At 37.5% G+C, this 26394-nt stretch overlaps 1 protein-coding gene across 1 annotated transcript in view; it reads left to right on the top strand.

Annotated features, from left to right (window-relative positions):
• COL24A1 (collagen type XXIV alpha 1 chain) overlaps nt 1-26394 on the top strand; it is a 145863-nt gene that overhangs the window by 102334 nt on the left and 17135 nt on the right. The window contains exons 37-51 of the mRNA XM_087960561.1: nt 1208-1261; nt 3026-3133; nt 4495-4548; nt 6682-6735; nt 9152-9208; nt 9955-10008; nt 10965-11018; nt 11145-11198; nt 12852-12905; nt 14674-14781; nt 15502-15609; nt 16727-16834; nt 16916-16969; nt 17274-17336; nt 25600-25653. Of these exons, the coding sequence (XP_087816687.1) occupies nt 1208-1261; nt 3026-3133; nt 4495-4548; nt 6682-6735; nt 9152-9208; nt 9955-10008; nt 10965-11018; nt 11145-11198; nt 12852-12905; nt 14674-14781; nt 15502-15609; nt 16727-16834; nt 16916-16969; nt 17274-17336; nt 25600-25653 (1038 nt within the window). The remainder of the gene's footprint in view (nt 1-1207; nt 1262-3025; nt 3134-4494; nt 4549-6681; nt 6736-9151; nt 9209-9954; nt 10009-10964; nt 11019-11144; nt 11199-12851; nt 12906-14673; nt 14782-15501; nt 15610-16726; nt 16835-16915; nt 16970-17273; nt 17337-25599; nt 25654-26394) is intronic.

The following is a 26394-nucleotide window of genomic DNA, read 5'->3' as shown; positions in this document are numbered from 1 at the left end:
AAAAATAACTAAAACTCCAGCTTAAAAAAGGGCATCTAAAAAGTCTGGATGAAAAGAAATGTTTCTAAACGCATCCAACACTGCTTCAGCACAAGATAGTTCCATTGACTAGATCACGAGTGTCAAACTCTTATCGCGTCACAGGCCGGATTGTGACATTGCGACATTTTTGCCTTTGCCCTCCGCGTGACGTATCCAGCCCATAGGCCGCTAGTTTGACGGGCCTGCACTAGATCCTATCACATAAAAGGTTGGGAAAAGTTGGACTGAGTAAAATCAGTGCTACTGCAAATAATTTGGACAGAGTTCCATAGGAGTTTGTAAGCCATGGTAAATAGCTTGGACTAAGCTTAGAAAACTGTTTCAATACGGAGATGATGCTATCCTTTTTGAAGCACCACTCACCACTGATTCCACTTTCCAAACTATCTTTCAAGGGCACTTCATCAAAAGGGCCTCAATCACCAATACTAGGTCTCTTTGTTCTAGTAACATTTAGCTTATTACTAAAAGATAAGCTTCTCTCACACCAGTGTCTGGGAGACTTCCCAAGGTATGAACCTGATCAGGAGTTACCTGTTCAGATAAGTGATATCTCCCAAATCCTGCAAACCACTCACCTGAATAAGTAATAACTCTATGTTTTCAGATTCATATTTTCCCTCACTTAGTCCTTTACAGCCAAGGGACATGAAGATGATGGTAAGTGGATCGCTTCTGGCAGCCCGAAAGGAAGTGTATTATCTGGACCTTTTCCAGTCAAGATTCTACCTGAGTTAATATACTGATACTGCATTGTTGCACTTGTTGATGACTCTAAAAGGCTTAAGAGAAGGATGATGCATCCATTTCTGACTTTCTAAGATCTCTCAGTACCTTTTGATACCATTGACCATGATAACCTTCTGTACTGACTTTTGGAACTTGGAATGGGCAGCACTATTCTGCTGTGATTGTTGTCTTCTTTTCTGAGACTACTTCCAGTTTGTCTGGGTGAGGGAAAGAGGCTTCTTTTATTTGGGGGAGGGTGTTTAAAGGTTTAACTCTCTCCAGTTCTATTTAATATCTACACAAAACTGCTGGATAAAGATATTCATGGAACACCTGGCAAGACCCAGTGCTGGATTTGATAACTCTTCATCTTTAACTGAGAGTAAATCAACAAATGTGGCCTCAGATTTATCTCCCTTTATGTTAACTACTGTAGGGTCCTGAGGGAACTCAAGGAAGTCCAGGTCAAAGGGGTCGTCCAGGAAAGAAGGTAAGTGGTCTTCCTTTTTTTATCTTGAATTTGGACAGAAAGCAAATTATTTTTCATTAAGGATTCAATATTAATAAATATTGCTCATTTTAAGAGTAGAGTGACGTGGTGGCCTGGTGGTGAGGACAGTCACCTTCCATTTGGAAGGTTGAGAATTCAATCTTAGGTTGTGGCAGATGCTTCTTTCTCAGGGTGCAAAGAGAAAATATCTGCTATAAATTAAATTTAGGCATCAGGAAGGGCATCCAACCATTAAATACTCAGCTCCATCCTGTTGCCCCAATTCTACCCTAAATTAAGGGATTACAGGGTCATAAAAAGAAAAAAGTGCTAGTTTTAAGAATAGATAGATAGATAGATAGATATCTTTGGTTATTCGGGTTTTCTCCCGCGTAAAATTGGAAGTATTTTGGTGACGTTTCGACGAAATCTCATTCGTCATCTTCAGGCTTGTGCCTTCGGCTTTGTGCTTCTTGGAGTAAGTTCTTACTCCAAGAAGCACAGAGCCGAAGACACAAGCCTGAAGATGATGAATGAGAATGTAGCCAAAATACTTCCAATCTTACGCAGGAGAAAACCCGAATAACCAAAGATCCACATACAAATACCCGCGAGAACCTCAGAATATATACATACATACATACATACATACATACATACATACATACATATACACACACACATATATACATATATACACATATACACATACACATACACATACATACATACATACATACATACATACATATATATATATATATATATATATATATATATATATATATATATAACTCTGTAATCCCTTAATTTGGGGAAGAGTTGGGGCAACTGAGTGGAGCTGAGCATTTACTGGCCAGATGCCCTTCCCGATGCCTACATGGAATTCACAGCAGATATTTTCTCTTTGTACTCTGAAAGAAAAATATCTGCCGCTACCTAGGTTTGAACTCTCAACCTTCTGAGCATCTTTATCACTAGGCCACCATGCCGTTCAATTTTAAGAATAGAACAACAAATATTTTTTGTTATTACAGGTAGTCTTTGACTTATATTGTTCCCTTAACAACAGTTCAAATTAACAATGGCCTCAGAGAGGGTGCTTTGCGACCTGCAAAGCACTTCTGCCTATTGCAAAACATTGCATCAACCCCACTCCACATTATCAAGTAATCATGATTTGGATGCTTGGAAACCTGTTCTCACGGATGACTAGTCAAGCAGCCCGCAATCATGTGTTCACCATTTGTAGTCTTCTCTGCCAACTTCCATAGAAAGTCATGAAAGCCAGCTTTCCATAGGGAAGTTAGTAGGGAAGATTGCAAACTCTGTTGCTGCTGCCAAGAACGCTCCCTCTTGTCTCTGGGAACTGGAGAAAAGAACTGCCTGCTGAAGGTTTTTCAGCTCCTTGCCTGCTTGTATGGAGCTGAAATCTTGCCTGTCTGCTTGCACATGAACGATTTTCAGCTTCTGGGTGGAAACACTTGTTCCTGGCTTGCATCGGGCCTCCCAGGGCCTACTTCACCCACCGTAAGGCACCCAACACTCTTCACCTGTTTCTCTGTCCACTTAATAACCCAGAAGATAACACACAACCTTAAGTACCAAGATTACGGTCATTGAGCAAACCAGTCATGTGATGTTCCAATTGCTGGATTCTGGTCCCAGTTGTTATCATAGTAACTACCTGTACCTATATTGGCTTCCCAATATGATTTTCAATTGGCGTAATGTATTTATCCATTTTATTCTCCTCTCAAATAGGGAGAAAAGGGTCAGCATGGCTTCCCTGGAGAAATCGGAGCTACAGGTGAACCTGGCAAGCCTGGAGAAATTGGTCCAAAGGGTTCAAGAGGAACTAGAGGACCCGTGGTTGGTATAGTATTAATTTAAACTTTATAATCCTGTGTAGTTTTATAGGAACTTTGATGCAAGTGAAGAGCCTGTTTAAAGCTGATTGATTTGTCTGGATTTGTGAATTGTCTAAAATTCACAGCATCCATAATAAATCATTAAACAGATGTTTAACAGGTTAACCCTGTCAATCGCCTTTGTTGATATTTAGACAAAATGGGTAAGAATGCTGAGTAACTTATTTTTAAGTAACAATTTTTATATTACTATATAGAAGCCACTTTCAAAATCTGGACTGTTAATCTGTACTATTTGCTTGCTATATAATCATAATTGTGCCTCTTCATGAGTTCGCTTAATAAACACAATGTTCACTGAACAACTGTAGATTTAATGACCATGGTGATTCGCTTAATGCCTTCTATAAAAAAAAAAGATCATAAAACCAGGTTGGTCACGTGTTGACCTACTTCATGAAAATCATGATAATAAATGGGCAGGTTCCTTTATGGTCATGTCGAGTTCTCTGTCTCCCTCCCTCGATCCCTCCCTCCCTCCTCCCTCCCTATATATATATATATATGGATCTTTGGTTATTTGGGTGTTCTCACACCCCCAGCCAATCAGAACACAGCCAAGCCCCCACCCAATCAAGTCACACCCCCACGAGCAGTTAAAAGGAAGAAGCAGCTGCAAGCTCACATTATTCCGAGAAGCACAAAGCCGAAGACACAAGCCTGCAGATGATGAATGAGACTTCATCGAAACGTCGCCTAGATACTTCCAATTTTATGCGGGAGAAAACCCAAATAACCAAAGATCCACATCCAAATACCCGTGAAAACCTCAGAAAACATATATATTTTATATTTATATTTATATTTATATTTATATTTATATTTATATTTATATATATATATATATATATATATATATATATATATATATATATATATATATATATTCTTAAGTTTTCAGGTACTTACATGTATGGCATTCAGCTTTGTTCGGTATTTTCCCACGTCATTGTAGTTGTGCTTTTAAAGTTGTAGCAACGCTTTCAGCAGAATCTCATCTGCCATCATCAGGCTTCTGTGTAGTGTTCATCAGATGAAGACAAGATTTCCCCTTGTATTTATTATAATCTGATTCAGTTATATTTATTTAATATATCACAAGCTTGTTTAGCATTACTTTTTAAAAAGAATTCTTATGGTTTTAATTAGGATTAAGCATATTTCAACTGTCTTACTTCCAGTAGGTAACTATTTCCATGCTTTGTGAATATTTCCAATTAGAAGTATTATGTGAACTGATAGCTTGGCTAATAAGATTATTAAAGTATTAAAATATGTTAATTGCTACTTCCCCTTGTACAGGGACATTTAGGAGCAATGGGATCAGCAGGAAAACCAGGAATTCCAGGTTATGGGGTATGATACCTTTCTGAAATGTGTTTATGGGCCTATCCAACTATTCTATTAATTTTATGATAATTGTTATCTATTGAATGAAAGCAAATATAATGTTGCAAGATCCAATCTGGGTCAGTCACCAGGACTAGAGGTTTACTCTTCTGAATTTTTGGACTCGTGCTGGAGCCCATCTTCAGGGAATTTCTTTCTATTGGAATATGTATTTATGTGGTGCCTTCCTATTGGTTGATTACATACTGATGGTCGGCGATTGGCTATTGTTTAATTGATTGCATATTTCTTAAACTTCTTGATATTGCTAGCCCATACTTTTTTAAAGCATCTTTAGTTTTCTACAATTATACAACTGTATCCATTTGAAAACAGCTGTGGAAATAATAGATTATAGTATTTTTCAGAATATTTCTCAGAAATGTTTAGATTTTTTTAAACCCTCACCAGCATTAGCAAGGGAACTAGATTTGGCAGGGTGGTGGGCCTTTCCTGCTGTGATATCTGTTCTGTGTAATTTCTCTGAACTGAAGTTAAGAGAACTCTTCCAAGTTCCCAAAATCCCTTAAATCCTTGTTAGGCCAGCAGGCCTAGGGCCTCCAAGGAATAGATTAACTAATTAGGTGGCTCCATAATCATTAACAACCCCTTCTCTGCTATTTCTTCTTGCTCTGTTTTTATAGTCCTTTTTATGGTTTTAATGTTTTGATAATTAATAATTATAATGGTTTTAAGTATTTATTGACTATTTAATTTTGTTGTGTACCCCCAAAGTCACTTGCTTGGTGTGTTAGGTGGCTATATAAATTGGATAAGTAAATAGATACATATATAACTGTATGAAACATCAATAATTTTATGCCAATTGCTCAATTTCCCTCAGCCTTGAAAAAAAACTGTCCAGGTAGATTTATTTAATTTATTAATTAAATTTATTTGCCTCCCATCTTACCACTAGGCAACTCCGATTACACAAGTCATTATTACCGTGTTTCTCATATAATAAGGTCGGGTCTTATTTGTTTTTGAGCCCCGAAAAAATGGCGCCCAGCAGGCAGCTACACCTCTCCACCAGCCACTCCTAACGGCCAATCATGGCGGAGCGCTCCCTACCCCCGCCAAGCGCCTTTACTGCAGACCCGGGTCAGCAGGCGGGCAGCGTCGGTGTGGATGTCCACCAGCAGCGTTTCACTGCTTCTCAGGCCTCCGTAGCTTCCACGGTTCCCATTGGTGCTGGTGCCTCTCTTGCCAGTGCTGTCTCCAACAACAGCGCCTGAGTCGCTCCCGCTTTTCCCCCATCGTAACAACAGGAAAAAAAAGATTTTGAGTTACTTGGGAGGGCCGCACGCTGCGTTTTGGTTTAATCCTGAGCGGTGAGAAGAGCCGAGTGAGCGTCTCCACTGCTGCTACCCTTGGTGCGGCAGCCTCCGGCTCTGCAAGTTTCCAAAAGTCCCAGTTCACAGCCCATTCCTGCATTCCAAGCACGCCCAGGCCGAGCTGCAGCTGTCCCTCTCTCGCCAGCGCCGTCTCCAACAACAGCGGCAGCAGTGCCAGGAATCGTGGAAGTTACAGAGGCAGCTCCCCCACCCGAGAAGTGGCTGAAACGCTTCCACGGTTCTCGGCGCTGCGGGAGTGACTCAGACGTTGTTGTTGGAGATGTCACTGGGGAGAGAGGCACCAGCACTGGTGAAAACCGTGGAAGCTACGGAGGTCTGAGAAGCAGCTGAAACGCTGCTGGCGGACATCCACGCTGACACCGCCCGCCTGCTGACCCGGGTCTGCAGCAAAGGCGCTTGGCAGGGGTAGGGAGCCCTCTGTGCTCCGCCATGATCGGCTGTTAGGAGCGGCTGATGGTGAGGCGTAGCTGCCTGTGGGGCACTCTTTATGGCAAGTTCCCCCCACCTTCTCCCCCCCCCAATTTTACATGTTTTAAAATAGGCCTAAATTTGGGGGGAGGGGCTTAATTTCATTTTATGCCTAGAAAACATGCTGGGTCTTCCTATTGAGGGGGGGCGTATTGTTGGAGAATCATGGTATTATTTTTATCACTCTATACAGAAAATATTTGTTACTTTTCTTCTGTTACTTGTGGTTTTTTTTTTGTAACTGCAGATATTGCCTGATACATATTTTTCTTAGGGTCACCAAGGTCCGCCAGGAGCACTTGGCCCTCCAGGACCCAAAGGAGAGAAAGTAAGGAAAAAATGAACTGTTGTATTTACTGACAAATTTCTGTTGGCTAGCAACCATGAAGATTCACAGATTTTGTCTGCATTGTTGCATGAGCCTTAATTTTTCTCATTCCGTTACAAATATAAACTGAAGAATTTGATAAATTTCATCATTTAATCATTTACTGCAACAAATAACATAGCATTGGAAGTCTAAAGCTGTCAACTTTATCTGACTGTGTAATTACTGCCCATGAAAAGTTAGGAGGGCATCCAACTGCAAGGTGAATAGATCATTGCTTTCATTTATCTTGCAAAGTAATAAGTAGGCTTGGTCACCAGTATTCAATTTCTCATGATATCCCTGTTGTTTGATGCTGTACTAGTAGAAACCATTACCATCAAACCTTGTAAATCAGGGTGTGTGGTTTTTTTCCCCTCCATTCGATCATGTCAGATTCTCAGAAACCACTTGGACAAGTCTCTCAGTTTTCTTGGCAAGATTTTTCAAAAGTTATTTGCCATTGACTCCTTCCTGGGGCTGAGAGAAAGTGACTGGCACAAGGTCACTCTCTGGATTCATGCCCAAGGCAGGACTAGAACCCAAGGTCTCCCGGTTTCTAGCCTAATGCCTTAACTACATCAAACTGACTCTATAAATCAGAAACACAGTACCTTATAACAGTTTTTAAGAGATTTTTCAAATATCTTTAGACCAGTGGTTCTCAACCTATGATCCGCAGACCCCTGGCGGAAGTGATGTTACAGGGTGTCTGTAAAGGCTTGAAGAAATATTAAATCTTGATTTAAGTTTTGGGGGTCCGTGACCATGTTCCATGGCCATAAAAGATGTGTTCAATAAAAGGTTCAGAACCACTGTTTTAGACCATATTGCACTCAAAAGGTAGTATTTAGAAAAATCCATTAGATACATGATATAAAAATGTCACACAATTGTCATTCCTTCCTCCTTGAAATGAAAAACTGTTTTGAGTGAAGTACAGATAATTTTGTATTTTCTAGAAAGGGGTCTCCAGCCTTGGCAACTTTTGTGGACTTCAGATTTGTGGACTTCAGCTGGCTGAGGAATTCTGGAAGTTGAAGTCCACAAGTCTTAAAGTTGCCAAGGTTGGAGACCCTTGTTAATACCTATCATCCTGATATCTACTTGAAATGAAGCAGTTCATATAATTTCTAAATTTGATTACTGGGAACTATCTTTCATTTAGTTCCCGGTAAGCTTCAGATACTCTAGTCTGAATTGTTTGGAGTTTTAAAGCCCCAAATCTTTTAAAATTGATCCTGGTGTTTCCATTCCAGATTGTCTTCTGCAAACTTCAATCACCTGCTTGCTGGCATGGTATTTTCAAGTTGCATAGGCAACTCCTACCTTTTTAAAAACTTCATACATTTCTGTGGATCTTTGATAAAATCCCCACATTAAAAGAAAACATGTAGCTTCAAAGAATGCGGCTTTTTGAAGGGGTGTAAATATAAATGTACCTTTACACATTGACTTTAATGATAAAGCAGCTATACTTGGAAAGCATATGGAACTCTGAAGCTGATTTTTCTGCTAACAAAGATTTAGTATTTTAGACTCAAAACTAGCATTTAGCTAACAAAAGCAACTGTTGCTGAACATATTTTTATCTGTTGTATAAGGCAATTATGACTTTACAAAATACATTTAATCAGTGTTAACAAAAACTAAGCTAACTTTTTTTTATTAATAGCGTAAATAGGTCTTAACATTCTACATCAAAGAATTTTACAAATTAGAAAATGTATGCTACTGAAAATAAGTTTCTTCAATCTTAATGGGATTTACACAGATAAATTTACACGGATTCCCACTTAATGGGAATAGACACAGATAAATTGTATTGCAGGTAACTGAACGCGTTGCTTCATAGTTCTTCAAAACAAAAAGTTATGATTGCTGTCAAAAACTCAATGTCAGAGTTCCAGGGGAAATCCATTCCTGTCAGTAACTCACATCATTTCAAAGTACTTTTATTAGAATAGCACCTGGCACCTTCTGAGGAATTCCGGAAATAAAGCTTCCTGGCTTCCTCACAAAGTCCCAACCTACAAACCATCCCCTTTTCCCTCATCACCACATCACATGAACCAATCCCAAAGTAAGTTCTAATTCTTTCTGTGCCACACCCTGTAACCTTGAACTATCAAAATAATTATATTTTGTCTACTAAGAGCTATTCAATTAACATCACCCTCCTCCCACTTTCTCCAACTATGTGGCAGCAATGAATTCCATAGCTGACACTCAATCCATTATATAAATTGAACAATGTTTTATGTTAGTATGTGTGTTATACCCATATACTAAAGAAGGAAAGTATGTATAATTTATGTATTTTACAAAAAAATTAGACTTCATGTACAATAAACAAGTGATTTTCTTTTCTTTATAGGGTTACCCTGGGGAAGACAGCTCAATGCTAGGACCACCTGGGCCCCGAGGTGAACCAGTAGGTCTTTCTTTAGCAAGAAAATTACAGTCAACATTGTATAAACAGATACAATTTGTTTTAAAATGTGCATGTGTATGCTTGTACGTGTACTACACCCTATTGATGCAACCCCATGATTCTTAGACTATGGTTTAGAGGTCAGTAGTAATATTATACACACTGTTGATTTTCAGTCTTCACTGAAAATAATAAAGGAAAATACTGAAGAAACAGGAATTATCTTATTGATGTAGGAACTAGTAAATGCATGAAGGGATTTAACTAATCCATTAAAGGTTTTGGCTATCCATTTATATGCAGATAATATTACTCTGTATATAAAGATGTTAGACAGTAGAAATATATTGTATGAAATAATGTGAATCAATTGATTTAACATTCTACGTAAATTAAAATTATTATTATGAGGAGTCATTTCTTTAAACTTTTTAGCATCTACTGTAAAAACCCTAACCCATTCTACTTTTGAGTTTGAAATGTTTAGGTTTGAGCATGAATGATTCTAAACCTAAGTATTTTTAGATAGCACTTTAACTTGTGTGGTTATATATTCTTTCAGCTCTGTAGAACTAATAACAAATTTAATTTCAATGATGCTTTGCAGTGTTTTGGAATTTGCTAACATCTTGTTTTTCTTTCCTTTTCCCCCTGAGATATGCTATTTTGGGGAAAAAATGCAGTAATTCAAATGTATTTCAAATGAAATTTTAAACAGTCTGGATTCTTTATGGTCATTTCTCTAGGGTCCTACTGGTGAACGGGGAGAAAGAGGAGAACCTGGTGACATAGGTTACATGGTAAAACTTATTTTGGTGTTTATGTACATGTTACTTATAGTGAACGTACAGCAACATGGCTCCCTTGTACACGTATCTGAATACATTTTAAAAATAAATTCAGAATAAACATTGATTATTGGAGAAAACTAGGAAAGCATAACAGCTAATTGTACATAAAACTAAACCCTCAAGAAAATTCAGGATCAATTTATCAGAATGAACACTTGGAAACTGAATAAAAAGATTTGGGAACTGGGAAATAAATAAGGTTAAAACTTCTTTGTTTTTCTTTTGATAATCAATATCATATACATCAGGGGTGTCAAACTCACAATGACACATTGTCATGTGATGCATTGCAACTTTTCCCCCTTTGTTAAACCAGGGATGGGCATGGCCAGTGCATGGTACATCTGGCCCGTGGGCCATGAGTTTGACATCCCTGATATACATGTTAGCATCATACAGAACTTGAACTAGAAAAAGGCTTGGATTTCACATCATCCTCATAGCAAAAGAGGACAGAACACATGCTGCAAAGTGAGTTCCATCCATTTAATAAAAGCAGCAAGATCTTGCAGATACCATAAGGCATCTAGAAAAATAGATTTTAGACTTATCAACAAGCAAAAATGGCATAAAAGATTTTTAAAAATACATTGGAATAAGAGACACAAATGTTTTGTACGCTAAAGTGTAAGGTAATATGTGTGTAAATAGATCTTAACATACTACATCAAAGAATATGAGTGTGTATGTGTATTTGTAATAACACCCCCTTTGAACGGCATTGTTTGCCTTTTGATTTGTACTGCACTCTTCTCTTGTAACAAGATATATCTGAAATTCATCTCAGTGAGGTGCTGCTTTCTTGCGCCATAGTAACATCAGTTAATTAAAACGAGACTTAGCATTTTACACAGTTGAAAGAAATGGAAACTTCCTTAATCAAGAATAGTTTCTCTTGTTTCTAGGGTCACACAGGACTTCCAGGACTGAGAGGTGCTATTGGACAACAAGGACCACCAGTAAGTCTCTAATAAAGTACATTGTAATTCTGCACTTTTTTTCAAAACAGGTGAGAAAATCTCCATTTATCCTCAGGTTTGATATCATACAAACATTATCTATATTGTTGTTTTCTTTTTCCAAAGGGTGAGCCAGGTGAACAGGGTGAGCAAGGACCAAAAGGAGAAAGAGGATCTCAAGTAAGTAGAAAGTTAGGGGAAAAGATCAAAATAAAGTTATTCAATGATTTAAAGCAGCAGTCCCCAATCTTTTTGGCTCTACAGACTGGCAGTGGGGGCAGCAGTGAGGGAAGAGGGAGGGCAGGGGATGGTTTTGCATGCGTAACCTAATACTGCGCTTGTGCAAATAAAGCTTTGCACACTTGCCCTGCTGCTTGTGTAGCCTGGTTCCCAACGGGCCACAGACCGGTACTGGTCCCCAGCCCAGGGTTTGGGGACCCCTGCTTTAAAGTCTACAAAGACTTTATTTGTTACGTTAGTTGCTACGTTGCAAGTCTATTCTCATCCCTAGAACTTAGGGTGATATAAACAATATTGAGTGCAACTACATCCAGAATAAGCCATGATGATGTCAAAATGAGAAGAATGAGTTATGGCATCATTTACATAATGACTCACACATATTGCTTTCCCCATGTACCCAACTTACCTCAATGAATCCCTGTGACTGGATAAATAGGAGAGACACCCCTTGCCTAGAGCACTGCCACCACCTCTGTTTTTAAACTGCCCCAGCCTGAATACCGTTCATCAGTGATACCCTACTTAAAGCCAGGAAAAGGGATCTAGGAAGTAAGAACTTAGGACAGGATATGGAATGGGGTTGAGCCAACAAAGACCAAACCAGTGGCAATACAGATCAGCAGATGTTAGTATTCAAGTGCAGCTAAAGGAAGAAGAAAAGTGAAAAGGATTGACAGTGGAAAAATAGATAAAAGGAAGAATAAATTTAACTTAGATATAAAAATTACAGCAGGGCAAAGCAAGTAAAACAATGCAAAAATAACACAAAAAACAATTATGCAAATAATATAACTATAAATAATAAAACACATCACTTTATTAGTATAACACAGAGATTTATTGTTGAACCTGCCTCTTTTGTAATAAAACCAAAAATATTCCAAATAGGAATTGGCCAAACTTAATGACAGCATGAAATTTCCTATTTGTTGCCTAAGGATAAGCCTGCTCAGAGTGAACAACAGCAGTAACTCTGGGTAATTTCTTATCTAGCTTCAAATTTGGAAGATTTGGACTGGATGATGAAAACACTAACTTCTTTGTTTTCCTGGATAATCTTTTGTGCTCTTAAAAGGAAGGAAATCTACTCTAGAAGCCAGATCTCAAATCAAGGTTTATAGTGGCCAAAAAACTACACAACAAAACTGTGATTTCTAAGCAGATCTTTTAGTTTATTATTGTTTATAATAGCATGTCTCTACTCTAACCCTTAGAAGGTTTTTAAAACTTTGGTACATTTGAAAAACAGTTATGTAGCATTATTTGAAAAGTGGGAGCTGAAGTAAAGCATCTGTAATCTTACAAGGCATTGACGTTCTCTGGATCATGGCTACAGTAAAAATCCACTTGAATCTGTTTGGAGAGAAAATATGGATTGTAGCATAATTCATCGCTGCTTGATGTATTGAGCAAATTCCAAAGAAACAAATACAAGCAATTCATTTCTAAATAATACTTCAATATATTTGTCACATATTGATTTTTAAATTTTATAAATAAATACTAAAAAATATGGTGGAAAAATTCAGAATCCTAACTGATTGTTAGGTTTTATAGATTGTGAACTAATAACTATTTTGAAATTTCTAGGGTCCTACTGGAAAAAAAGGATCAAGTGGTCAGCCTGGGAAGCCTGGAATGCCTGTGAGTAAATTGATTGATCAAGTTATTCTATTTTAAGTTGTGACTAATACAGATATACTGTGTTTCTCCAACAATACGGCCTCCACCAATAGGAAGGCCCAGCATGATTTCTAGGCATGAGGTGAAATTAAGCCCCACCCCCAAAATTTAGGCCTATTCAAACCATAAGCTTTCCCGCCATTTCTCACATCGCTTGTTAGAAGTACACGAGGTGAAGAGAAATGGGCGGGGGAAGGGCGGGGGATGGGGAGAAAACTTGCCTTTAGGAGTGCCCTGCAGGTAGCTCTAGGCTAGAATATCCCGATAGCCGATAGAAGCTCCCTGAAGGCAAAGTCCCCAGCCGCTTCAGGACGTGGCGTGGCTACCCGTGTCCCCTCGCCTTTAGGGCAGTCTCTTTCGGGCGATGGAAGCTCCCCAAATGCAGTCACCAGCTACTTCAATCGGCTGGTAGAAGCGGCCTTGCAGCGAGGGGAGTGTTGTGTGCCACACCTCGCCCCGAAGTGGCTGGGGACTCTGCCTTCAAGAGAGCTTCAATCGGCCGGTAGAAGCGGCCTCGGGGCGAGCGCACACACACACTCCCTTCGCCGCAAGGCCGCTTCTATCGGCAGACGAAAGGCAGAGTCCCCAGCCACTTCAGGGCAAGGCGTGGCTGCCCATGTCCCCTCGCCTTTAGGCAATCTCTTTCGGGCAATGGAAACTCCCCAAATGCAGTCACCAGCCACTTCGATTGGCCGGTAGAAGCGGCCTCGGGGCGAGCGCGCACACACACACGCTCCCCTCGCCACGAGGCCGCTTCTATCAGCAGATGAAAGCTCCCTTGAAGGCAGAGTCCCCAGCTGCTTCGGGCGAGGCAGGGCTGCCCATGTCCCCTCACCTTTAGGCAGTCTTTTCGGGCGATGGAAGCTCCCCAAATGCAGTCACCAGCCACTTCATTCGGCCAGTAGAAGCGGCCTCGGGGAGAACGCACACGCACACACTCTCCTCGCCGTGAGGCTGCTTCTTTCGGCAGACGAAAGCTCCCTTGAGGGCAGAGTCCCCAGCCGCTTTGGGGCAAGGCATGGCACACACACACTCCTCTCACTGCGAGGCTGCTTCTACCGGCCGATTGAAGTAGCTGGTGACTGCATTTGGGGAGCTTCCATCGCCCGAAAGAGACTGCCTAAAGGCGAGGGGACACGGGCAGCCATGCCACGCCCTGCAGCATCTGGGGACTCTGCCTTTGGGGAGCTTTCATTGGCCGATAGAAGCGGCCTCGCGGCGATGTACGTGCGTATGGGCCGCTCTAGGTGGGGGAGGAAATTAAGTCACCCCCGAAAAGACGGCCTACTTGTTTTTTCAGGGGTCAAAAAAAAATAAGGCCCGGCCTTATTTTGTGAGAAACACGGTAAGTAAATTTAGGTTATTCTATGCAGAAAGACACATTATCAGTGAAAGATAAATAGCAAGTCAAATAGAATGTCCTTAACCTATGGAAATATACAATGGAATATATTTATGTTGAAATCTTGAGATATTAACATGAAACTAAGCTCCACTAAAATATAGCTTATCCTTGAAATGTACTTTTATAATTGCAGCCTGATTTTATTATGAATACATACACTCAGAGAGGAAATATAGTTAAAATGAAGTAAGCAAATCTGATCTCAATCCCGTATTATCAACCTGAGCTGCTATTACATTGGTTATTGACTGTGTCAGATTGTCAGTGGTGTAACTTAGATCTAGATGGTGTAGAGCTTTCAAGCAGAATTCAAATTTATTTCAGAGTGAACCTGGTCCTGTTGGTCAGAAAGGCGTAGCTGGCAACCCTGGACCAGAAGGTGTACCTGGCAATCCTGGAAAATCAGGGTTACCTGGACAGCAGGGCCTTCCTGTGAGTAACGGTTGAAGTAACTTTATTCCGGTGATGATGGAGATCTTTAAAAAATGGCATCGTCAGTAATGTGCATTAGCAAACATTACACAAGAATACAATGTCAATATTTCCCTAGAGACATCACTTCCCACTCAAATAATGCCAGCCATTTTTCTTTGAGAAGGAGCTGCATCAAAAGTTTAGTATTGCAAGTTCCATTTCTTTACTTACTTTACATTGTAGCATCGGATAAACCTATGTAGAAACAGAATGTGCTACACTGGGAACATAAGCAATGCCTTCCGCATGTTCACCTTAATATTTTTATAATAAAATAGATGGTCAGCTTCAAGAATTCCTTTTTGTCTTAACTGAAGCCACCTTTATCTTGCAGTTGGTGGAATTTCTGACTAGTATAGGTAGTCAGTTTGATATTAATGTTTGCAGCTTTGTGAAATACGGTGAGTGATTTCTGAATTAGAATTCAGTTTGTAGAGTTAGTATTCATTTATGCTGCTTTACCTATGCTACCATATCTGATATTTTAAGTAGCCTTGTAATGGCATTATTATTTCAGGGGTGTAGCATCACAGTGTGTGAATACGGCTAGTCAAATTTATATATGAAATAATAGTGGCTATTCTGAATATATTAAAACTTGTAATTTGTCCTCTGCTAAAAAAAAATATGGGGTGGCTGACTTAAGGGACTCTGTTTAACTGGCTTTTTTTGGTCAAGGGTACTAGAGGAAGCCCAGGAATAGCTGGACTAGCAGGATATCCTGGGAGTCATGGACCGAAAGGTTCACCAGGTGCGCCAGGAAGCCCCGGCCTCCCAGGACTAAAGGTACTTTGGGTTTTTTGACATTTTCAGGTTGTTGTGGAGTTTGTAACTCTTGCTGTATTGCATGCCACCAAGAATCACATGTATGTGAGATGGGCAACTATATAAATATGCTAAATAAAATAAATTTACAAGACAACCCAGCTTGACCTGGGGTGGCTTATGAAATAACACCGTAAAAGCCAAGTTGTGCCTTAACCTTTTAAAAATTATTTGGATTGCTTTTATTAATAACGCAAGATTCTTTGCTCATGTAATGGCATGTGAGAAAGACACTGAGAAGCTGGGCAAAGCAATGATTCCTAGGGAACAATGATCAGATAAGAGACTATACAGCCCACAACTGCATAATGAGTGGAGAAAGAAGCTCAGAAGGGACCCTCTCTAACTTCTGAGGGTGTAAAGGAAAAGGTGGGAGATTTGTACTTTTAGTCTTGAAAGATTCTGTTAATGTGTTTACAGTAAATAACAGATAATCAGAGTTGGAAGGGACCTTGTAGGTCATCTAGTCCAACCCCCCCGCCCAAGGGGGAGACCCTACACCACTTCTGACAAATGGCAGTCCAGTCTCTTCTTGAAAGTCTCAAGTGATGGTGCTCCCACAACCGAGAGCAAGTTGTTCCATTGGTTGATTGTTCTCACTGTCAGACAGTTTCTCCTTATTTCCAAGTTAAATTTCTCCTTGTTCAGTTTCCATCCATTATTCCTTGTCTGGCCTACGGGTGCTTTAGAAAATAGCTTGACCCCTTCCTCCCTGTGGCAGCCCCTCAAATATTGGAAGACCTCTGTCATGTCTCCCCTGGTCATTCTCTTCACTAGACTAGCCATGCCCAGTTCCTGTAACCGTTTTTCATATGTTTTAGTCTCCAGTCTCCTAATCATCCTGGTTGCTCTTCTCTGTATTTTTTCTAGAATCTCAACACCTTTTTTATAGTGTGGTGACCAAAACTGGATGCAGTACTCTAGGTGTGGTCTTACTAAGGCTTTATAAAGTGGTATTAGTACCCCACTTGATCTCGACTGTAGAGTAGAAGTAGCTCATCTGGTCCGTTTCCTGTCTAACTGAGAAGGCTTTCTGTCTCTGAGAATAGGTATTCATTCTCATTCTGGCTTGCTGCAGGGTGAACAAGGGCTTCGGGGACATCCAGGAAAGCAAGGTAGAAGAGGACTTCCAGGGACACAAGGTGATCAAGGCCCCCCAGGACTTCCTGGCCAGAAAGGACTCGCCGTATGTATCTGCTGTGGTATGTAAAGTATCTATTAAGATGTCATTCCAAAGTATTAATCCTTTTGTCTACAAATATTACAGGGAGAATTTGGAGATCAAGGTTTGATGGGATTTCAAGGATTTCCAGGTCCCAAGGTATGTGGTTTCTTTGCGACCAGTTTGATTAAATATTAAGCATCTTTAAGACATAAGGCATTAAATGGCAGATGATGGTGAATTCCAGTCAAAGATGACATGGAATGAGAAGTCCTTTCGTCTCTTTTTTTAACATGTAGATGAGGCCACTGGGTAATACTCTTTTTATATATATGTGTGTGTGTGTGTGTGTGTGTGTGTGTGTGTGTGTGTGTTTTATATGTGTGGTTTTTATCCAATTGTTGTGCATTTAATAAATAAACAAACCAACCAACAAATAAATAGTGTTGTATTATATTTTTAGGGCCCTGAAGGTGATCATGGTTTAATTGGAATTTTGGGACCAAAAGGCCCAATAGGTGAAATAGTAAGTAGTTCTATCTATTTATATGATTATTAAGACTTATTTGATTATTTACAGCTATTCACACCAGGCCAGTCAATTGTAAGTGAGGTACAGTCATAATCAATACTAAAATCAATATAAACAACTTAATTAGCAGCAGTGACACAAATCAAATGCCAAAGCTGTTGTCTATCGCATTGCTGTTCTGCTCTACCAAAGCATTCTTTTTTAAAAAAATTAAATAATTTTTATTAATTTTCTTTTTTTACATCGTAAAACATCATGGTATCAACAACGTTCTTGGCATCTATACAAGATTTTGATTTAAATATCATAATACATTATATTGCGTTTATCTACTATTAAATAATATATTTAGCTATAATTACTATTTTTATATCTTTATATAGTTTACAAAATTTTATTTTACTTTCTTAAGGGTTGTTTCAATTAACATTTTTGTCTCACTTCTTGGTTCTGTTTTTTAGCCATTTACCAATTGTTCCAAATTGTAAAGAATTCAGAGTCATCTTTTTCTTTCATGTTCATTGTTAGCATATTCATCTCAGCACTTTCTGTTACTTTGTGTATTATTAGTTCTTCATTCTTTTCCATACCTGCGCAAAGGCTATTCTGGCAGCTGTTATAATATGTAACATTAGGTATTTTACTTCTTTCGGTAGTCTTTCTTTAATAATTCCTAATAGGAAGGATTCTGGTCTGAGCTCAATCTGATAGCCAGTAATCTCTTTTAACCAATTTTTAATTTGAATCCAGTATGTCCTGGCCTCGGGGCACATCCACCACATGTGATAAAATGTACCATCAACTTTTTTGCACTTCCAACATTTAGAACTCATATTGGAGTAGATTTTTGCAAATCTTGTTGGGGCTAAATACCATCTATAAAACATTTTATATATGTTTTCTTTGTATGTGGCAGATACCATTAATTTATAATTTATATTCCATATTCTTCCCATTCCTCTAATTCTATAGTGTATCCAAAATTCTGTACCCATGCAATCACTGTACTTTTGATTATTTCCTCTTTCATTTTAAAATCTAATAAATATTTATATATTTTAGATATAAGTTTTTGTTCCGGTCCCATTAATATTTTATCTAGTTGGTTCTGCCTTTTGTCAAATCCAAAATCTTTTGAGTCTTTTTTATATTTATTTTGAATTTGCAAATATGGCCACCAATCGATTATAATTTCATTTTCTTTCAGTTCTTGGTTTGATTTTAATTTCCCTTGGCTATCTAATAGTTCTTCATAGCTTACCATTTTCCGTAGGTCTAATCTATTTGGATGTATTATGGCTTCCATGGTTGACAGCCATCGTGGGATTTCTGTATAGTGTTTACCTTTGATTTTTTTCCAAATTGTAATCAATGAATCTCTTATTAGGTGTTGATTGAAATAGGTATGTATATTACTTTTATTTTCCCACAAAAATGCATGCCAACCTATCAAGAGGTCATGTCCTTCTAATGTTAAGATTCTCTTGTCTCTTAATTTAATCCAATCCTTAATCCAACTCAACACCACTGTCTGATAATAAAGCTCCCATTCTGGTAGTCCTAGACCGCCTCTGCTCCTATTATCTTGTAATAGTTTCATTTTAATATGTGGCTGCTTGCCCAACCAGACCAACCAGATGTCATTTTATTTAGTTCTATAAAAAAAGATTTCCCTAATTTAATTGGAATCATTTGGAATAGATATATTAGTTTTGGTAAGGTATTCATTTTCAACGTTGCTATTCTTCCTAATATAGACAGTTTCAATTTGGCCCATAATTCCAATTCTTTTCTGATTTGCTTAATCAGTTTGACATAATTGTCCTTTTTTAACGATGAACATCTGAGTGACATCCAAATTCCCAGGTATTTCACCTTTTTTACTATTTGCAGTCCTATTGTATTTTCTAATTCTACTTTCTGTTTTTTTGTACAGTTTTTGACTATCATCTTAGTTTTATTTTTATTTATTTTAAATCCTGCTACTTCCCCCAAATTTTCTTTTTGTTGCAACAATATTGGTCCCGAATTCATTGGATCTTCCACTATAAATACCAAATCATCAGCAAATGCCTGAATTTTATATTCCTCATTTCTAATCTTAATTCCATAAATCTCTGGGTTTTGTCTGGTTGCAGCTAGCAACACTTCTAAAGACAAGATAAATAACAGAGGCGATAATGGACACCCTTGTCTCACTCCTTTTGCAATTTCAAAATCTTCAGTATGGTCTCCATTTAATAATACACTTGCTTTTTGATTTGAGTATATTTCTTGTAGTGTTTTTTCTATATTAGTGCCAAAATTCAGCTTTTTAATTTGATATAGCATGAATTTCCAATTAAGATTGTCGAATGCTTTTTGTGAATCAAAAAAAATTAAAGCTGACTGTTTTTCTGGATGAGCTTCATAGTATTCAATCGAATTTAGTACTGTCCTAATATTGTTTTTAATTTGTCTATTTGGCAGGAAACCATTCTGGTCTGTGTGTATAAGTTCACTCAAAATTGGTTTCATTCTTTCTGCTAATATTGTCATAAATATCTTATAATCCGTATATAGCAACGAGATTGGCCTATAGTTCGCAATTAATTGTTGATCAGTGCCATCTTTTGCAATTAAGGAGATGTATGCCTCGGACCAGGACCTCGGAAGTCTAGCTTGTGTTAATGCCTCATTATATAGTTCCAGTAATATTGGTTCAAATATTTCAGATAAATTTTTATATAGTTCACCTGGTAGACCATCCGGGCCTGGTGTTTTATTATTTTTTTGTTTTTGTATTGCCTTTTGTAACTCTTTTAATGTTATTTCTTTATTAAGTACTTTGTTTTCTTCTGAGATTGGGCTCAGACCGTTTCCCTCCAAGTAGTAACTAATGTTTTCTTCCCAAGCATTCTTAATACCGAAAGCACAAGATGGACTTACGGTGGTTGCTCTTGCTGTAGTGGAGTAAAATATCTTAATAGAGCCTTGATACTTTCTGAGTTTGTTTTTTTTGCAGATGTTGCATTACTCAACTAGAAAATATCTTCAGTGCTAGAAAGGAGTCAGGTTTGCTTTCTATATATAGTGACTTGCCCAGTTAGCATTAGTGGGAGTGTTTTCTTCTTGGTAGTTCCTTGATTAGGCTGTTATTTACTGTTTGATTGTTGGTCTGGTATTAACCCTGGTGTTAATCCCTATTTATATGAGTATTGATTGCTGGCAAGGTAATTTGGTCTTTTAATTGTTTCCTTTTTAACTTTTTGTTTGTCTCTTATGAATGATATGTAAATGTTGCTTTTGTGCTTGTTGATGATTCATTTGTCAGAGTTCTAGGCTTCCAGGAATTCTCTACCAGTTTCTGGATTTAGTCAAGCTCAGAGAGTACCCAGGACTCCACAGTTGCATCCTGAGCTACAAATATTCTCTTCTCTTAGAACCTAAACAGCTGACCAAATTTCATTAAAAAAAAATTAATTCTGGCCACCAGATGGCAATGTCTACTAGAATTTTAAAAAATATGTAATATTTCAAACAGCTGATTAAGAGGTTAAGTGGGCAGCTTTTTCAGGCCATGAGGGAGCCTGCTGATCACAGTTGAGACTCTCCAGTCCAGAGAAAAGCGAGAAAACATTCAGATAAAGCTATTTCTCCATAAAAATCTTGATTGTAAACAGTGACATGGTTAAAAACAAAATAAACAGTCACAGTCATTTTAAAATTATGGGTACTTGAACCTCATCCCCCTGTTTCAGGGGAAATTGCTAAAGATGCTGTCTTAGATATGGGTAAGATATGGGTATATAAGTTTTTAATATGTCCTTTGAATCTGATTGTATTTTTTCTAGAGAGTTTAGCATGACCAAAGTTTCATGTTTGCTTTCTACAGTGGTTCTTTCTATACCATCAGTTTAATTTTTGCAGGTACCACATGAAAGTGTTCTTCACAAGTCAAACTCAGCTGCCATTAATATCACAGGCATAGGTCTTATAGGACTGTGAAGAAGCAGGAGGTTGATTGGCATAATAAAAGGACTCTTCTAAATCATTTGGCGCAAACTTAAAGTGGTCCATCTGTCCCGAGAAGCTTCTCCTATCTGCTATTGAACTCAGGCATAAATAAGACAACATCTTAACAAATCTGTATATGAAGTAGGTCCCAAATCTAATTTCATTCATCAGGAAACAATTACATAAGCGACATATATGAAGCAAGTTACCGTATATACTCGAGTATAAGTCGACCCGAATATAAGCCGAGGCACCTAATTTTACACAAAAAAACTGGGAAAACTTATTGACTCGAGTATAAGCCGAGGGTGGGAAATGCAGCAGCTACTGGTAAATTTCAAAAATAAAAATAATTAATTTGGGAAACGATCTCACTATCATGAAAGGTTTCAATTGATTCACTAACCCAAAAGAAGAAGATGATGATGACAGCCTCTGCTCCTATTATCTTGTAATAGGCAGGAGTTTTACTCTCTTACCCAACCAGACCTCGGAGGCATTTTATTTAGTTCTATAAAAAAAGATTTCCCTAATTTAATTGGAATCATTTGGAATAGATATATTAGTTTTGGTAAGGTATTCATTTTCAACGTTGCTATTCTTCCTAATATAGACAGTTTCAATTTGGCCCATAATTCCAATTCTTTTCTGATTTGCTTAATCAGTTTGACATAATTGTCCTCTTTTAACGATGAACATCTGAGTGACATCCAAATTCCCAGGTATTTCACCTTTTTACTATTTGCAGTCCTATTGTATTTTCTAATTCTACTTTCTGTTTTTTTTACAGTTTTTGACTATCATCTTAGTTTTATTTTTATTTATTTTAAATCCTGCTACTTCCCCAAATTTTTCTATTTGTTGCAGCAATATTGGTCCCGAATTCATTGGATCTTCCACTATAAATACCAAATCATCAGCAAATGCCTGAATTTTATATTCCTCATTTCTAATCTTAATTCCATAAATCTCTGGGTTTTGTCTGGTTGCAGCTAGCAACACTTCTAAAGACAAGATAAATAACAGAGGCGATAATGGACACCCTTGTCTCACTCCTTTTGCAATTTCAAAATCTTCAGTATGGTCTCCATTTAATAATACACTTGCTTTTTGATTTGAGTATATTTCTTGTAGTGTTTTTTCTATATTAGTGCCAAAATTCAGCTTTTTAATTTGATATAGCATGAATTTCCAATTAAGATTGTCGAATGCTTTTTGTGCATCTAAAAATATTAAAGCTGACTGTTTTTCTGGATGAGCTTCATAGTATTCAATCGAATTTAGTACTGTCCTAATATTGTTTTTAATTTGTCTATTTGGCAGGAAACCATTCTGTGTGTATAAGTTCACTCAAAATTGGTTTCATTCTTTCTGCTAATATTGTCATAAATATCTTATAATCCGTATATAGCAAACGGGATTGGCCTATAGTTCGCAATTAATTGTTGATCAGTGCCATCTTTTGCAATTGAGGAGATGTATGCCTCGGACCAGGACCTCGGAAGTCTAGCTTGTGTTAATGCCTCATTATATAGTTCCAGTAATATTGGTTCAAATATTTCAGATAAATTTTTATATAGTTCACTTGGTAGACCATCCGGGCCTGGTGTTTTATTATTTTTTTGTTTTTGTATTGCCTTTTGTAACTCTGTTAATGTTATTTCTTTATTAAGTACTTTGTTTTCTTCTGAGATTGGGCTCAGACCGTTTCCCTCCAAGTAGTATCTAATGTTTTCTTCCCAAGCATTCTTAATACCGAAAGCACAAGATGGACTTACGGTGGTTGCTCTTGCTGTAGTTGAGTAAAATATCTTAATAGAGCCTTGATACTTTCTGAGTTTGTTTTTTTGCAGATGTTGCATTACTCAACTAGAAAATATCTTCAGTGCTAGAAGGGAGTGAGGTTTGCTTTCTATATATAGTGACTTGCCCAGTTAGCATTAGTGGGAGTGTTTTCTTCTTGGTAGTTCCTTGATTAGGCTGTTATTTACTGTTTGATTGTTGGTCTGGTATTAACCCTGGTGTTAATCCCTATTTATATGAGTATTGATTGCTGGCAAGGTATTTTGGTCTTTTAATTGTTTCCTTTTTAACTTTTTGTTTGTCTCTTATGAATGATATGTAAATGTTGCTTTTGTGCTTGTTGATGATTCATTTGTCAGAGTTCTAGGCTTCCAGGAATTCTCTACCAGTTTCTGGATTTAGTCAAGCTCAGAGAGTACCCAGGACTCCCCAGTTCCATCCTGAGCTACAAATATTCTCTTCTCTTAGAACCTAAACAGCTGACCAAATTTCATTTAAAAAAAAAACACATTAATTCTGGCCACCAGATGGCAATGTCTACTAGAATTTTAAAAAATATGTAATATTTCAAACAGCTGATTAAGAGGTTAAGTGGGCAGCTTTTTCAGGCCATGAGGGAGCCTGCTGATCACAGTTGAGACTCTCCAGTCCAGAGAAAAGCGAGAAAACATTCAGATAAAGCTATTTCTCCATAAAAATCTTGATTGTAAACAGTGACATGGTTAAAAACAAAATAAACAGTCACAGTCATTTTAAAATTATGGGTACCTGAACCTCATCCTCCTGTTTCAGGGGAAATTGCTAAAGATGCTGTCTTAGATATGGGTAAGATATGGGTATATAAGTTTTTAATATGTCCTTTGAATCTGATTGTATTTTTTCTAGAGAGTTTAGCATGACCAAAGTTTCATGTTTGCTTTCTACAGTGGTTCTTTCTATACCGTCAGTTTAATTTTTGCAGGTACCACATGAAACTGTTCTTCACAAGTCAAACTCAGCTGCCATTAATATCACAGGCATAGGTCTTATAGGACTGTGAAGAAGCAGGAGGTTGATTGGCATAATAAAAGGACTCTTCTAAATCATTTGGCGCAAACTTAAAGCGGTCCATCTGTCCCGAGAAGCTTCTCCTATCTGCTATTGAACTCAGGCATAAATAAGACAACATCTTAACAAATCTGTATATGAAGTAGGTCCCAAATCTAATTTCATTCATCAGGAAACAATTACATAAGGGACATATATAAAGCAAGTTACATTGCACAAAATCATGTAATCCTGAATATCATAATTAATCTCAGGATTACATTTTAGAATCACTACGTTCCCTATCTTAAGCTGTTAGAAAAATCTAGATGGAGTGAGCAGAGGGATCCTTCGGATCCTTCCTGGCGTCTTTAATCATGGTTTCCCAAAATACTTCACTTGGAAATAAATCTTTCAATGTTTCTCCCAGATCGTTCAGACCTTCTCAGTTAAGGTCCACCCACCACTAGTTCAGATCCATCAAAGTTCCTCTACCTCCTTAATATGTACACAAATTACCAAGCTTAGCAGATAAGAGCCCTGGTGGTGCATTGGTTAGAATGCTGTATTGCAGACTAATTCTGCCCACAGCCGAGAGTTCAGTCCTGACCAAGGTTGACTCAGCCTTCCATCCTTCCAATGTCGGTACAGTGAGGACCCAGATGGTTGGGGCAATATGCTAAAGTTGTAAACTGCTCAGAGAGTTCTGTAAAGCACTATAGAACAATACATAAGTCTAAGTACTATTGCTATATAACTTTGAGCTTTTCCAAAACAATAATTAGTAATGAATTAATTATTAAGGGGAAAAAAGGTTTTTGTTACATAGACCAAGTTTTTTCTTCCTGCACAAAATATTCTTGGCTTCCTCCTTGAATATTTTTACATAATCTTTAAAACTTTATTAGACTAGGACTAATATTATTTTTTTATTATTGGTTTTATGCATTTACTTCTGAATTGGTATTCTGAATACCCATTCATCAAAATAACTTTATAATATTGTATTATTTTTGTTTGGTAAAGCAGTATAACTTTATTAGAAAAAGTAATGGTGATCTTGCTTATTAACTTAAATTACAGCTTGTAGTATACTATATGAGTTTTTTGTTAATCTAAACATAAAATGCATACATGAAATGTAATACTTGCTCACTTTTGTTTTTAAAGGAACAGAAGTCTAATTCCTTTACCTTTAGTACATTATTCAAATTTTCATAAATGCCTCTCTGAAATGCAAAGCAAAATATGAAAATAAAAACTAGATAAACTAAATTTGTATTACAAATTTATATTGTACCCAGAAACTAGTTTAGTATCATTATATATTTGGTAATGGAACATAAATAAAAGTATGACATAACATGAAGTTTTCATAAGAACATTTGCATTCAGTTATTGCTCTACAAATTATTTTCCTTTTGGTTTTCAGGGAAACACAGGCCCTGTAGGTTACGAAGGTATTGTTGGCCCAGCTGGCAAACCTGTAAGTGCAGCTCATCACAATTTGAAATCTCCCTTTATTTTTTATTCCCACATGTAATGCTTTTTCTACATTTTTCCTAAGATACATTGTCTTAATTCACAAACATTTTTGATACCAAAGAATATTTATTTTAAAAGTTGCAATATATCAAAATTTCATAAATTAGATAATTTCTACAAATTAGATAATTGCTTATTTTTAGCAGGAAAAAATACACATGTAGGAGAGTCCTAATTATAAGCACAAATGCTACTTTTCATTTTGGTTTTATGCTTTGGATAGTACTGAAACATTCAAATATATTCTTAATAAGCCAAACATTATTTGTGTAATTTCTATATATAACATTTTAATTAACCATATATTCAATGTAATGAAACATATATGCACACATATATAGACTAAATACATTAGAGCAGGAAATGGCAACCCATTTCAAGATTCTTCCATGAAAATTAAGTGGACTTTCATACCAGGACAATATTAAAATAATACTGGAATATGAATCCCCAAATCAGAAGCTAATGGGAAGAGACCAGTTTTGGTTTAATGATTAAGGCACTGAGCTAGAAATCAGGAGATTACGAGTTCTAGTTCTGCATTAGACATGAAATCCTGTTGAGTGACTTTGAACTAGTTATTCTCTCTGAGCCCAACCCACCTCACAGGGTTCTTGTGGGGAAATTAGGAGGAAAGAGAAATAGCTGTGTTCACCACCTTATTTATAAAAATAATAAAGAC

This window comes from Notechis scutatus, chromosome 3 (assembly GCF_049901735.1).
Source record: "Notechis scutatus isolate UNSWTSFEM ecotype Mainland chromosome 3, rNotScu1.2, whole genome shotgun sequence".
NCBI classification, from domain to species: domain Eukaryota; kingdom Metazoa; phylum Chordata; class Lepidosauria; order Squamata; family Elapidae; genus Notechis; species Notechis scutatus.
The sequence above is the reverse complement of the archived record's forward strand: the minus strand, read 5'-3'. Positions and strand labels throughout refer to the sequence as shown.